Here is a 15,461-nt window from a genome sequence, read left to right on the forward strand (position 1 = left end):
TGACTGCACACACAAAAGCCAAGGCAGCTGAAATAATTTTGGGTGTGTACACACACTACCACAGAAAAACAGGAAGCTTCCATGAGGGAAACACAACATATTAATTGCCTGCACTGACAGAAGAATTCACCACCTGACATTTTCCAGGCAGAACTCCTGAAGCTAGCAGAAAGGCAGCACTTTCTAAGACAGGCAGGTAGATGCTGCAGTTCTGAACATCATCTCTTGGCAGCCACAGCTCACAGGGGCTGCAGCCAGGCTGTGCCAGGGCGAGGAGCCTCTGCTGTGACGCAGGTTCCCTGCCAGCACTGCTCAGCTATTTATAGAATGGCTCTGACACGTGCCACGTGCAGCAGCAAATCCATCACAGCTTCAGGAGTGGTTGGGGGCTAGAATATGTTTTTCTGGGGGAACACAAGATGTGTTTATTCATACATTACACCGTGGCCTCCTACTCCCTTTTCTGGTTGTATGAAAGTGGAAACAAAGATGCATGATATGAATTAACACTATTTTAAATAAAAAGTGGTCATGCTTAACATTAAAGATACGTTTATTATGAGTGTTGTACTTAGTGTTAAGGTTGTGTTTACTGAGAGTGACTCAAATGCAGTCCAGGAGATCAAAGGATTAGTAAGAGCTACAGAAGCTGCCCACAGTTCCTTTGGAGCACAAGTATTACCTTTTTCACAGCTGTAGGGCTGCTGTCTGCACTGATGGCTGGACTACCTGAAGGGCTTTTCTTTTCTTGTGGAATACACTTTGCCATATAAATATTGTAGTCCAGAAGCATTTTCTGCCTCATGCTGCCAGCCAGGTCCTTGTGCTTTGGCTGGGATGTGATTTCTTCTGCGCTTCCCTTGCTGCTGCTCCGGCTGTGTGTGAGAACTCCAGACTGACTGTCAGCTCTGCTGTGTGCTGGCAGCACCCCTAAATACAAAGGAATAATACCTGCTCAACAGAGAACAATCTGACAGCCAAATCCCACAGTGCATCATCAACATTTAAAGGAACATGTTTATTCCACAGATATTTCTCCTGAAAAAAGACCAGCATGGTGCTTTCTTATTTTAAAGGCTAAAAGTAAATTCTACTGCTGTGTGTTTAGGTGGTCCTAAACCCAAATTAGTCAGTATTTGCTATGACTCAGCACTCAGCAGGGTGTGGGACTGGGGGAGTCAGCTGATCAATAGCATATTTAAATATGGACACTCACATATGTATAACACATGGCAAAATTCCCAACAGCCCTGCTGGAGAATGCCTAAAATAACAGTCAGGTGATTGAAATGCACCTCTGACTAAAGTTTTTTTTTTACTAATCTAATTATAGACTGTTACAATTAGAAGGACTGTGAAAAGCATGTAACTATTGGAATTTTATTTAGCTATTAATTTTGCATTTGTATTTCAAGAAGTTATGTGCCAGAAACAATAATGTTAACTAATTTTTAAAAAGCTTCTCAGAGAATAAAGGCAGAAAAGCATGAGTTATTCAGGTTTAAAATTGTATCAGAGGATGGGTTTAAATTAATATTCCAAACAGGTGATCTATATTATACACTAATGTTTGTTGGTTCAGATATATATATACACATATTCATATACATATTCATGCAGGACCTTCCATTTAAACAGAGAAATGTGTTTCCTTGTGCCACTAACCCATGAGAAAGCTTTATCCTTTACAGGAGACTAGAGTGGAAGGAAGCATGGAGGAGGAAAAACAGGTAATGAGAGCTGAGTCTAAAACTGCAAATGTTGACATCGGTTCCAACATACAGAAAGAGACTGAACAATTCCTCCTTAGAAATATGACAGGAGTTATTACAGTCATTGAAAAACAGTGTGTAATAATATTTAAAAGCATAGAGCCAAGAGGGAAAAAGGTGAGGCTAAGGTGGCAATGAGAGGCCAAGGTAAGGAGAAGAGTACCTTTGGTATTATTTTTTTTTTTGCCTGTAAAGATCACTGTGGCACCACCAAAACATAACATTGGTTTGCTTCTTTTAACAGACTTCTACAAGAATACAAAATCTGAGTACCTGGCTTGCTCCCACTGGGTGGCTTCTTTACTTCAGACTTGAGCTTTGATGCAAGAAGGAACCTTCTGAACCACTCCTCTTTCTCCCTCCCTGTCCTTCCAAAGAGGTAAAGCACTTGATCCTTTTGGCAAGTGGCCTTCACTCCATCCTGAGGCTTCTTGGATTCCTCATTGTTCAAGTCCCCTTTCTCAGCAGGTTTCTCCTCTGCAGTCTCCTTCTCAGTCTGGGCCTTGGCCATGAAGTCCTCCTGTTTGGCCAGTTCAATGCAAATTGGGTATTTCTTATTCCAAATGCGTTTCCGTGCCAGGCTCTTAGGAACCAGGGAAATCTGAAGGGTACATGAAAGGGTTAAATGAATTTATTTTTCACTTGTATCCTCTATGTGTCTATACTCAAGTAAAGAACACAGGAATGCAAGAGATAAAGATCCCACACCGGATCTGCCAGTTTAACTGACTCAAAATTGCTGGATGTCCAACCCACTGCTATCACTAAGTCTTTGGTGAGCCAAGCCTTGGAATTAAAACAAAGGCCATTTAAGCAGATTATACCATGTGGATTAGAAACTGTTTTCATTTAGATGATCTTATTCTCATGGGTTTGCAGATAAAATAGAAATCCCAAGAACTTATTTCTGGGACCATGGGGAGATAAATAGATAACAAGATAAAATAATCAGAGTCCAAACTGAGTTTTGAACACAACTTTTCATGCCCACCTTATGAAATTGAGTGTTTGCAGTTGGTGACAGCCACATCAAATACATAAGAGTCAAACCATAAGACTGATTTGCAGATAATTATATTCTAAACTCAGTATATTTATATCAAATTAAGACAATGCAAGTGATTAGAGGAGTGGTTTTAAAAAAAGAGTCACAAAATCTTATGTGGTGGTCTATATTCAGCAGTGTTCTCCAAAACCTATGGGCAAGTACCTTGAAGAATAGGCAACCTTTTTTTGTTACAGTCAGGGCACTTGGCCCTTCTGTAATCAACTGGGGCTGGGTGGGAGGAAGTACTGGAAATTTTCTAAGATACCATGAGGAACCACCATCAGTCAAGTGCTCCCACATGACAGCTCTGCTTGTCTTCATGATGGGAAAACAAATCTGCAAAAGGCAGGAATTTAATTTTTTCTTTATCTTTTTCAGTGTCTTCCTTTAATGGAAGGCAGAGCTGCCAGCACACTCCTTTCCCACAGACTCAGAGCAAAGGAGGGAGGTTTTCCCCACTGTTGCCTTGGTCCCTCTCTCCCTCTCACTTCCAGTCAAGTGAAGGGTGGCTGCCTCCTACATCTGTACTGCCAAGGCCCTCGATTGATGCAGCACATTAAAAAAATCCATTCCCTTAATAATTAGGTATTGATGTATTATTTAAAACAATGTCAATGGAATCAACTTCATATGGCAACTCTTGATATATTTGAGAGAGGCAAACAACATGTAGGAAAACTGTCCTAGCATTACTGTTAATGCACTCTTCCAACTGCAAAAACTCCCATCTCCTTCCCTAGACTGGGGGCACCTAGAGCAGGTCACATTCCAGACACCTCTCACTGTCCTCCTTCACATATGATGTACATTCCCTCTGAGTGAAAAACAAATGTTGTCTCAGCTGCCTTGGGGTAGAGACAACCACCAAAGATGAGGCATTTTGGTGTAACCTTCAGAACAGCCATCTCATGCATTGGGAACAAGTCTCAGAGTCCCCATGAGTTAACTGCTCTCAACTGCCAGAGGAGAATCATGCCTTTCCCTTATTGTGTAAATACGTACTTTCTTCCAAATCCTGCTCAATCTTCCTCCCCAGCACAATCTTTTGCAAGTTAGTCACGACAACAGTTTTGTTTAAATGATGACAGAAAGTGAAAATAGAGGAGCGAAAAAACAAAATTCAGAGTTAAAAAGAATTTGCAAAGTATTCTTTGTTAAAATCAGATATAAGTAAGACACTCACCTTGCTGTCTGTTAGTTCATAAATTTTTTGACTGACATATGTGACTTCAGGCTTTGGCTCATTGTACACAGCTCTTCTAGAAATATTTTTATTGGGTTTTGAAAGTCGTAGGGTGCTGCCTTCGAGTCGCACATAGACAGAGTGAGTCAACGTAGCATGGTACGTTTCTGGATCGTAATTATAAATTTCATTCATCCATCCCTAGAGAAGAAGACACTGTTAACAGGCTTTTAAGCTGCTGGAAAACCAAGTATGGCAAGTACCTAAAAACTTTAAATTATTATCCAAGATTTTGCCAAAGTTATTTCACTCAGTGGACAAACAGAACGAGGCAATAAATGCCCTAAATGAGGTAGCACCAAACCAACAGAGCAGGAGGTGAGGGTGAGATCACCAGGTGTTTTTTCTGACTCAGTCACTTTGTTTACATAGCACAGGATGCTCTCACCTCCTCCACAGGAGCCACCATGGGATCTGCAGATGCAGGATGCCAGGAAGTGTAGGGGGATACAATATAAGAAATTAAAGGTAGTATAGAATGTCATCGTACCCCTAAGGAGCTGCAGCTGAGCCATTTATTAGATCTAAGGAACAGGCCTGACTTTAACAGGCCACAGCTACAGTCAATAAGAAGAGTTTTATAAAAGAGTGGACTGGTTGGTGAAAGGGACCTGGAGTCAGTTGGCTGCTGTGAGAAGAAGGAAGAGTCAGTGCCTAGAGGAGCTGCCTATGAGAAACATCAAGGAGGTACAAAGCTCCAGCAATAGAGAACCTTTGCAATATAATAACAACAAGGAAGAGGCACAGGGCAGGAGGGCTGAGCAGCCCAGCAGCCCCTCTGCTCCCAGCAAGCTCAGACACTTTAATCACCCAGAGCAAACAGCCTGTGTGCTCACAGACAGCCCTGACATTGTAATCACCACAATTAAGGACTCACTGGAAGACCACAATGGAGTTTGCTTTCATGCACCATCACTGTTTGAGATCATTTAGCATGTTGTGTAACTGCTCAGCTACAACACAGGAGTCATACATGTGGATTAAATTCAATTAATTTCTGTGCTGTAAAAGAAACACAAAACCAGCCAGTCCTGTCCTGCTGTAACAAGCCTCTAAGTGCTGACTCTGACCATGGGGGTGATGTTGCTTCCCTTCTCCAGTATCTGATTACAGAAGTAGAGATGATAAATGGGGTAGAAGGTAGGCAGAATACTCATTCAAGGAGAAGCTTTCCTTCTCTTAACCTGCCATGCAACATTCTTTGATCATTGTTTTCATCTGCACATCAGAACCTTGAATTCAGTGTACTCAATATTCATCAATGTCAACAGAAAGTGAAGGGGAGCAGAGAGTCAAATGGCAACTTTACACACACCTGTGTGATTTCAGAGGGGGGAAGTGGGGAGAGCTGAATGAGCACCCCAGTAGTTCTCAAAACAAAAAGTCATAACTACCTTATGCAAAACATCCCAAAAATTACTGCAAGATTTCAACTTATTAAAGAAGTTTCCACCCACCCACAGAAATGTAAAATTTACTTTTATGCTAATTTTCTTCGGTTTCAGTGCCACATAATTTCCCACAGTAGACAGCATACACTTTCTTAGGTGCCATAGTAACAGTGATATCTGTTTTGCTTACTCCAACATCTAGCTCCATTTCCACTACAAACCCTGAAAAAACTAGATAAATTAGCATTTCTTTTATGTTCAGGAAAGATTAAGTCATTCATCTTTGCTCAGCTCCAAAGCAGATTATGTCTTTTATTAATAGAAATGTCTATACCAGGACATACTCTTTGAAGAAGCTTTATGGTTGTTTTTTTCTTACAGTTATGCACAACTCCCCTATAGGAAATCCAATGCACAAGGAAGAGTTTTCTATAAAAGCCATCAAACTGCACAGCAGGGATGACGTAGGTTTGAGGCACATCCCATCTCCTTCCTAGAAATTATTTAGCCAAGACATCTTTGAGCAGACAGCAATTAATTTTCAGCCAGGAACTCCAGCTGGACTTAGTGAAGCACAAGAACATCACATGAGCTGCCCAAAGCCACCGTGTGCAGGAACTGGAGTATCCATATGGCCCACAGATCTCTGGAGCAACTCCCACCTGCCCCCATCAGATCTCCAAGCTATTTCTAGCTCAGACAAAGTCTGGAGCCTGCAGCCAGGCAAATGCACAGATGGGAATTTGCTGCCTCAGAAGTTTCCTGTCTTCTCCTGGAAGGCCGTTCAGCCAACACCACCCCAGCTGGCACAGAGCAAAGGGCTGCTTGGAGAGTTGGTCATTATAGGAAGCTCAGTCACATGAGCCCTTTCTCTAAGTCTAATAAGATTTCTATTTTCAGTAGAAAGGCTGGAAACTTATGGGTACGTGTGGTACCCAGGAAGGAAGGTCACACTGCACCTGACATTCCTTTAACGGCCTGCTGGAGATGGAACTGTGATGAAAACAAGGAGTGATTTACCCATCAAAATCTCGACTTCCCTGTGCCAAAGTCAGTAAAAATCCCTCCTGCTTTTCTGATCCCTTCCATGTGCCCAGGCTTTCCAGTTCAAACCAACTGATTAGCTGTACAGCCTGCCAAACACACGATTCTCACACCCTGCTCACCCACAACCCAACAGAAGTGCAAACACAGTACAACCACCAGGTTACCAGCAACTGGAGAACCAAGCTCAGGTTTAATTATTTGGGGTTTTATTTTCAGACAACAGTCAGGATGAAAGACACAGAACATTACTGCAATCCCTCCCTGTACACAAAATTTTAATTTTCTAATTTCTAAGGATGAAGTTTCTTCTTCGCACTCCATTTTCATGTTATTTGGTTACAGAGATACACTGCATGGCTGACAGTAAAATGTTAATGCTTCACTAAATGGTGATTCTTCGCTCTATTAATGAATCTGAAAATCTGTGGCAGCTGCAGGACTTTTATCTAACAGTGTTAAAGGAGGTAACACCACCACCTGCCTTCTCACTTCAGTGATCTTCAGTTCTGTAAGTTGTTTCACCTAGCTTAAAAAACACTGAGAAGTTTATCCAAGAAGCCCCTAGAGTCATTCCAAAGTTCCTGCACTTTAAGAACAATTTCAGCAGAATTACCTCCGCCTCTCTTTTGCAAAACCGAACTGGAACAAAAGATTCACAGCCCACGGAAACCGTTTTGCAATGCACCCAAACAGAGAAATTGTGTTACCATAACTTGCTAGCAACAGATAAATTCTCCCAAACTACTGAAGCAACAATGGATTTCCTTGTGTAGGAGAGGAGTGACTGTAGGATAGGTCTTCTCTGTTCTAGCAAAGTTGTTAAAATAAGAAATTTAGTAATTCTGGGAGGACAATGACCATAGTCATATGCCACTGTGCAGCTGCTGGCCATTGACACTGATCCTGTGATCTCCATTTCTAAAGGTCAGCAGTTGCTCCACGCTCCCAGCTGAAAGCAGAACGTGCCTGGCCATGGAGCTGCTCCCTGGGCTGGGCACCACGGCTCTCCCAGCTCAGGTCACAGCTCCAATCCACAGTTGCTGCCACTGCTCCAGCCCCAGGAACACTCAGCTCATGGGACATGGCAAAAACAGCTTTAAAACCCCCCTCAGTTTAACTTTCCTCTTTCCTGACTCCAGGCTCCAAATATTTTATTCAAACTGCAGTTTGACAGAATAATTCATGTAAAAGGCTTTGTAGGTACCAACTTTTTGGTGTTACTTATTTAAGGTCTCAGGTGTGTTACAACATAGCCTGAGAGGGGAGGAAAGGAAGAACTGCAAAAGATCCTTATGAAGGACCCAGAGGGCTGGGGGCAAAAACGTGGCCTGTGGGTAAAAATCAATTAAAATCATTACTTATGATACTTTCAAATACATAAATAAAAGAATCAGCAAATGCCACTTTCACAATACAAGCCCAAATCTGGATTAAAACTGTCCCTAAAGTTTCTTAGTGATATTAACTGGTTAATAGCCATTATTATTAAATTATATCATCAAATGCTTTAGCACCAAAATGTTTTCAAGACTGTTGATCACTCAAATGACACAATTGTATTACTATCCCTCTTATTATCACTATTTTATAACACTTCCATAGTATTTTGCTTCATAAATGAGGGAAAAATATAATGCATTTTTTCAGCTTTTTTCACAGGGAATCCAAAGGCACAAAAATGTCTGAGGTAGGAGAAGCAACCATCACCTTAACTGGAAGAAACATTTGTCTGCCAGAGGCCACTATCAACCATGAAATCCCTTGGATGGTGTTCAGGAATAGCACGCTGATAAAAAGCTTCTCTTTCTGTACATTGTGGCTCAAAGCCTCCAATTTCTCCAGCAGGCACTGCCACTGTGTTCTCCTGAAAGTTCTTTCTAATGGAAAGGGTAAATATATAATTTCCATTTTAGCTGTTACTTAAAACCTTTTGTGTCAATCAGCACGACACAAGAGAATGCAGAGCTGAAAGGCCAAGAAGGAAGTTACAAAAGACTAATGGACTAAAGAAGGAAAAAATGTGGGCAGGGAAAAAAAAAAGAAAAAGATAAGAAGGAAGCCAGAGAACTGAAAATTAAGGGAATAAGCAGATACAAAAGCATGCAATGAAGATGCAGGGGGTTTGTGTATTTTCTGGTTGGGGGGATGTTTTCCCCCAGTACCAAGGACATGTGACTGAAGTAAGTACAGACACCTATAGAGACACACACTTACCAGCACAAGAATTATTTACTTTTTCCCACTGCCAAGAACAGTTTTGTGGGAGACAATAATCTGTTCAAGTATTTCAGCAATTGCTGAGGGGAATTTTGCACTAGTTTTCGAAACCTAGGAAATGCAAACTTCTCAAACAACGTTTACATGGGGGAGAATGGACACATACTTGTACAAAAATAACTTGACAGCAATTTGGCAGAATCCCAACTCTGTGAGCCCCATATGAAGGCACCTTACTCAGAGCATTTATCACAATTGCACAACAGCAGTCCAGGCCAGAATACCAGACCAACAAGTTCTGAAGAGAACATCTGTATGCAAGAGCATCAAGTTTGATTTTCCTGTATTCCCCTGAGTTTTGTTACAGATTAAGTCTTTAGTTGCCTTTCCAGATCCTTTTCAGAGGATCTAAGCTGTCCAGTACTTATTTTGACAGATGCAAACAAAAGATAGTTGTCTGAAGTGGGAATAATAACTTGCAATCTGCTAAATCATATTACATTACATTCCACTACAATATGGGCATTGAGCTGGTTTGTAAACTCCTGAAGCATTTACATATTAAAGACAATTACTTTGTGTGTTCTGAGCACAAGAAATACTCATCAGGTCATAAAAACCATTAATCTACATTTATGCAGACTTCTCTGCACTGTTCATTTCTTGCCTACAGCCATTTTCATATATGTAAATCCTCAATAAAAGCATTAAAATATAGTTTAAAGGTTTTTGAGCAAAAGCTGACATGTCAGAGACAGTCTAACACCAGTCAATAATGAACACCAGGACCTCTATCAGCTGTCAAGTATCAAGGAAGGGTCTTGGCTCCAAATAACAAGGACTGAAGTAAAAGTTTGTACATGGGAGTAGCAGGTAATTCAACTGGGCAGACAGGAGTGTTCAGTCTGAATTCACTACAGCAAATAATAACCACAACTCATCTCATTCACAAAAAAAGGAACACCAGGGTAGAATAAGGGCTAGACATGCAATTACCACCATAATGCAATAAAAGTAGAGTTTTATATTCTGTTTTTCTAACTTTTCAGTTACCTAAAGACACATGAAATTAGTCATCAATACATTATAGATTCTAGAGTATATACCCATCTGAATTTATGAAATTAATTGAAACCTTTGTGCTGTTACAATTAGGGATGCACCTTCAAAAAGCTCAACTGAATATTTACACAAATACAAAAAATGCCTCCACAAACACTCTGATCAGCATGTGATATCAAGTGAAGGTTACACCACCAGCACTCAGAAATGCTTCTGCTACACATCAAAAACCAGTAGATGTTTTACTGCTTGGAATTCTGCAATTGGGAAAATATTATTGGAATTCATCACAGATGGAGATGAGGAGGGCAGGACGGGGACCAGAGGCACTGAAGGAACAGAGGGGGTGGGTGGATCACAGCTGGACAGGCAGCAAAGTGACACACAAAGTGACAGCAAATTTGCAATATCTCAACAACAACAAAGGGAGAGCAGAGAGTAGGCAGGACAAACTTTCATTCAAAACCCAGCTCTCAGACACATTTTGCTGAACTGTAATTCCTGCTCCCTTTTCAATTAGCTCATGTTAGAGGAGGACCCATATGCTCTCCAACTCTATGCTCTACTTGAACACAATGCTTTTGTCTCTGCTTATGAACAGACCAACAAACAAATTGCTGCCTAGACAAAATATCCCAGAAACAAAATACATCTCCCAAGACCCAGTTTCAAGCACAAATGTTATCTTACACACTAAACTTTGACACTGCTTGCTCTCAGTATTCCAGCTGGATCGTTTCAAATCTACCAGCAAAGCCATTTGCCCTTTTACTTTGAAGAAATTCCATTTTCTACTAATCCCTAAAGACACTGAAGTCTTACATATTCTTGGATACTAAACCATTTGTGCCCCTGCCAAAGAGAGTTGACCCTAAAAAACTATATACAAGTGGGGACATTTCAGCTCATTTACACCCTCAGGATAAATCTAGTTTACTCCTTCTACCCAAAATAATGCACACAGACACACACACAGAATGCCAGGACCTCACCTTCAGTATTTCAGGTTCTTTGATGTCCAGAGCTCCTGTATTCCATCGCTTTTTCATGCTTTTATGCAATTTGAGATACTCATGAGTACGTGGAATAAGAAGCCAAATCACACAGACAGCTACCATAAATCCAAGGGCCATTCCAAGTAAAAGTCCACTTAAATAGCCAGGGAGAGGGATAATAAGGTAAGCATAGACTAACAGTATTAATAAGTATAAAGTTTTCACTGGTATTTCAGACTGTTGCACATCCAGATTATTTTCATCTTCACTACTGAGCATAGTAACAGTTTCCTCAGTCATCTCAGGCTCCACCACATTTTCAGCAGGTTTATCAGTTTTGCTTTCTTCCTCTAGCAAGAAAAAGTCTTCAGAATACAGTTCACAAAACTCCTCATCCTCCCTGCTCACTAGTGCAGACAACAAACATTTTTCAAGTACAAGTGAAGGTTTTGACCCCACATCCTTTGTGCTTGCAGACTGAGAGCTTTTGGTCTCCACCTCTTTCGCATGTTCTTCTGCCCATCTTGAATGATCACTCTTATTCAAGTTAAAGTCACCCCCAGAGAAATCCCCTTCAGAATCACACTCCTCTTCCTTAATGCTGTAGTTGTTATTGCTTTCCAAATGGCCATTCAAACTGGAAAGGTTTGAGAGTTCTGAAGCACTTGAAGATAAGGCTTTGGGCCTGTGGCTACCACTTTCATCACCCATTATTTTGCTGAGCAGCTGCAGAGGCTCATAGATCACCTCAGAAAGGCGTCGTTTCGTATCTTCAATTTTAGCCTCCATTTCAGGTACTTTAAAAAAGGAACGAGTGTCGGAGGGGGATGTTAATGGAGAGGAGGGGGCAGTTTTGGAATCACCACCTGTAGCTCGAGGTTGAGTGAACTGTTTGAACAGATGCAAGTTCAGTTTTGAGTCAGGTGGCCTGTAAGATACAGCTTCAGCCTCCTGTTTAGAAGTGTCTGTAGACAGAGATTTCACCAAGGTTTTCATTAAGTGTCTGTGTCGCATCGGTGGGGTGGGTTCTTTTGGTTCCACTTCTGTTGAAAAGGACTTGACCAACCCCTTAAAAGGCTTTGAACTAGAAACTGTGGATGAGCCACTAGAGCAGGCAACTGACCTGGAAGGGGATGAGGATGGGGAAGACAGACTGGATTTCTGTTCCACAGGTGGTGCTGGTGCACCTGATGAGCCAGACGTGTGACATGAGTGTGACGATGGAGACAGGACCGGTGGCACTGCACTGAGTATTTGGGATGGGGAAGAAGAGTCCAAGAGCTTCACAGTTTCTGCAGCTGGCAGAACTGCAGGCGACGAGGACAGCGGTGATGCAGAGTTGGCCATGTTAAGCGAGGTAGCTGGACCAAAAAGGTCATGGCCGCTATGCTCAAAGCAGAGGTCTTCCTTGGCTTCAAGTGCTGTTACAATGCTTTGGTCATCTAGTTCCTCATCAAGAAACTCTTTAAACTCCTCTTCCTCCTCTTCTTCCTCCTTCCCAAATGCAGAGAAATGAATTGTGATGGTTTCTCGGGAGACGGATCGTTGGACCTGCACTTTTGGTGTTGACTGCTTTGAGGACATTTCACCAGTTTTGTCTGCATGGCTACTGTTCCGACTTGTCATTGCAGGTTCCACAGATGTGTCAGAGTCTGGCAAGAAAACATAACACCACATTAAATGCATTTCAAATGCCCTTATTTTCAAGCATTAAGTCAAACACAATTTTACATAGGAAAAAATCCCAAATCAACTTACACTAAAAAATAAAACAAGAAGCAGGAGAAGCCTATGCTGAAAATTGCAGATCTAGGTTGCTGTGTGCTACATAAGATATTTCCACATACCAAAAAATGGCAATATTAAAACATACTAGGCTGTTAAAATTATCTTCAAGTGCCCAGAAATTATAGTTAATCTCTGAAGCATCACCTTTCTATTTTCCCTGCCAGATGCACCTCTGAGTTCCAGAGCCCCATCCCACCCCAACACACTGAAATATTTCACTCCTAACTCTCAGTCCCTTCTACATGCAATACTTAATGCTTTATACCTAATAAATAAAGAAAATTTGAAACTCAAAGCAAGGTCATAAATATGTAAAGGTCATAGTGTGGGAGGCACATTATTTAAGCATTTTATTGACCCATGAAAGTGAATTTAGCATATATTTACATGGAGAGGAAATAGCATGCAATTAAACCAAAGCACTGGCGACCATACACAGAGATGGACCAGGAATTACAGGATTAGCTCTGCTCTCCAGCTGGGAGGCAGCACTTTATCTCCACTGCCAAGACAGTGAGTTTACCACTTCAGTAACTGAATTATTTTTCAGAAGCTGTTAAAATGCTGTAATCAAACTGTCAAGCTGAATTAATGCGAGGCCTTTGCTGACGTTTAAAGAGCAGTTCCGAAGAATGATTATGTGGTGGTGAAGAAATTGCACTTCACAAACAGTTGTGATATCAGATTGTATTATCCAGCAAGCCGGTGCCACCTGCTCGGCATCATCATCCTGCTGAAGGTTGTAGCCCTTTCTGCTTCCTAGCAGAGCTGCTCATGTAAACATTTTTAACCTGTCACTAAACTAAGCTGGGTTAAACATTTTAAACCAGCAGATCTTTGCTACGCAGCTTATTCAGAGCAAGTATCTGTCCACAACTTCCTACACACTACAGTTGTCCGTTTTATGGCTCCTTAACTGCTGACAATTCCTTCCTTCTTCCAGCATTTGTGAACTTCCCCAGCAGGCTGTACAAAAGGGACTGGATGTTAACCTGCTTCGTGCAAAGCCTTCAGAGATTCCATTTTCAAAGTTTGGTTGTTTGGTTTTTTTGTCTCATTTCTGCTGCATATGACGGGGAGCCAGTTTGGGTCCAAACAACCAAAAGAAACATTCAGACCCTGGCCAAGCTTCCACTTGACATCTCACCCTTGCTCTGACGGCTGCTCAGGAGACAAAGATGCTTTCTAAAGATCACTTCTGACTTCAGCTTTTACCATGGACCAGTCTTCTTCTGTCCTCCCCAAAACCCAACTGACCCATCCAAGCAGCATTAACAGAGAACTCCTTTCAGTGATGGAGCTGTGCCTCCAGCCCACCTGGGGCTCAGTAGGTTGTTCCCTTTCTTACTGCATCTGTGGATCCAGCAGTTATTTACCCAAATATTAAGAACCCTCAGTTACCTGAGGTTTACATGTACCCTTATCAGTCACCTGTGTGTATAACTTGGTGAGTGCTAGGGTTGGTAAGAAATTTGGTGTCTCAGTTCCCTGTTGGATGAGCACACCTGGGAACCAGCAGCAGACAGAATCCATGCTTCTGCCTGCTGTCCACCAAAAACATGGCTCTGTTTCACATAGGTCAGACTGCAAAATACCAGATTTTTTGGACAAACACACCCAAATTTATTTTGGAGAGGGGAAAAAATTACTACTGGACAAGATAGGTGTCCAACCTCATTTCCACAGTGCTGGGCCATCAGCTATCACATATGTTGAATATTTTGGCCCAGTTGAGAAACTGCAAAATGAACACATCAAAATTTGAAAGTACAAAAACCCTACACATTTTCCAGGTCACTGAGCCATCACAACACTATACACTAAGGAAGGAAAAAACAAACTAACATCAAAACCCCACAAACATAGTGACAAAATCCCCCTTGCACACAATGCTGTTGGCATCAGTTTGACCCTTTCTCTTCTTCTGTTCAGCTTTAATAATTCATCAATAATTTAGGAAAGCAGGAGAAAAAGATTAGCAATTCCTCCCATCCCCCAATAGCATTTTCAGTGTGGCATTTTGTATCAGCTAGAACTTCATGGGTTTGGATAGCTCTTTAGCACACTGTGTTTACACTGAACATTAATTAGCTGGTGTTTAAACACCAGTTGCCATGCTGTGCTAATGCAGTGCTAATGACCTGAAACAGATGAACTCCACTTGCACACACCAAATGTACTGAAAAGAGATTTTACTGCTTACTGAACAAGCAAGATTTTCCTAACATCATGATTAACTTAACAGAGAAAGGAAGGAAATGCTTGATTAACCAGTATTTGCCTACCTCAAGCACGTTACTGCACCACAAATTATGTCATATAAAAGAGCATGTTTTCAATCCATTCCTGAACACAATCTCTGTTTTACTGTGGAGGATTTGGGCTTTTGTTTTGTTTTTTCTTCCCAAAGGAGATGCTGAGAAGTTTTTCCTTGACAGCTCTTTCTGTAGTTGTTAGGTTTTGATTTTATCAAGCTATTTCATCAGGCTCTTGAACTATACATTTTTAACTCTTATATCATTTTAACAGATTTATTTCTTACTCATTTCTGGCTATATTTTCCTCACTCATTTCCTTCCCCTACTCCTCAGCACCCCTACCAGCTGTCTGAAGACCTGATGTTCCAGCCTCACTATCTGAAGTGGCACAATTCCAAACTGATTGTTTGCAGATTTTTTTGGTACTTGCAGATACACAGGTTTTCACTGGTCCTTCTTTTGAAGGCCACACTGTTCCCCATTCTCTGGCTGCCTCTTCAAGGTTTTTCTGTTTATTCTGAAGATGCAAGGTATCAGTTTTATTTATGTGGCAGGCAGATCTGAGTAACAGTCTTACATCCTCAGGCTTCAAATGATCCAAAATATGAACTTTTACCCGGAAGGGAAGAAGGCTGCTCAG

General features: G+C 41.4%; 1 protein-coding gene across 2 annotated transcripts in view; it reads right to left on the bottom strand.

Moving 5' to 3' along the window:
- Window positions 1-15,461, bottom strand: part of TEX2 (testis expressed 2) — a 46,178-nt gene that overhangs the window by 15,553 nt on the left and 15,164 nt on the right. For both annotated transcript variants that reach the window (XM_054278914.1, XM_054278915.1), the window contains exons 2-5: window positions 10,773-12,427; window positions 4,004-4,204; window positions 2,046-2,373; window positions 683-930 (exon numbers count right to left, since the gene is read on the bottom strand). In XM_054278914.1, the coding sequence (XP_054134889.1) occupies window positions 683-930; window positions 2,046-2,373; window positions 4,004-4,204; window positions 10,773-12,401 (2,406 nt within the window). In that variant the 5' untranslated portion in view covers window positions 12,402-12,427. The remainder of the gene's footprint in view (window positions 1-682; window positions 931-2,045; window positions 2,374-4,003; window positions 4,205-10,772; window positions 12,428-15,461) is intronic.

Source organism: Melozone crissalis, unplaced genomic scaffold (assembly GCF_028551555.1).
Source record: "Melozone crissalis strain CALT ecotype California unplaced genomic scaffold, PUWL_Pcris_2 ptg000026l_1, whole genome shotgun sequence".
In the NCBI taxonomy this organism is placed as follows: domain Eukaryota; kingdom Metazoa; phylum Chordata; class Aves; order Passeriformes; family Passerellidae; genus Melozone; species Melozone crissalis.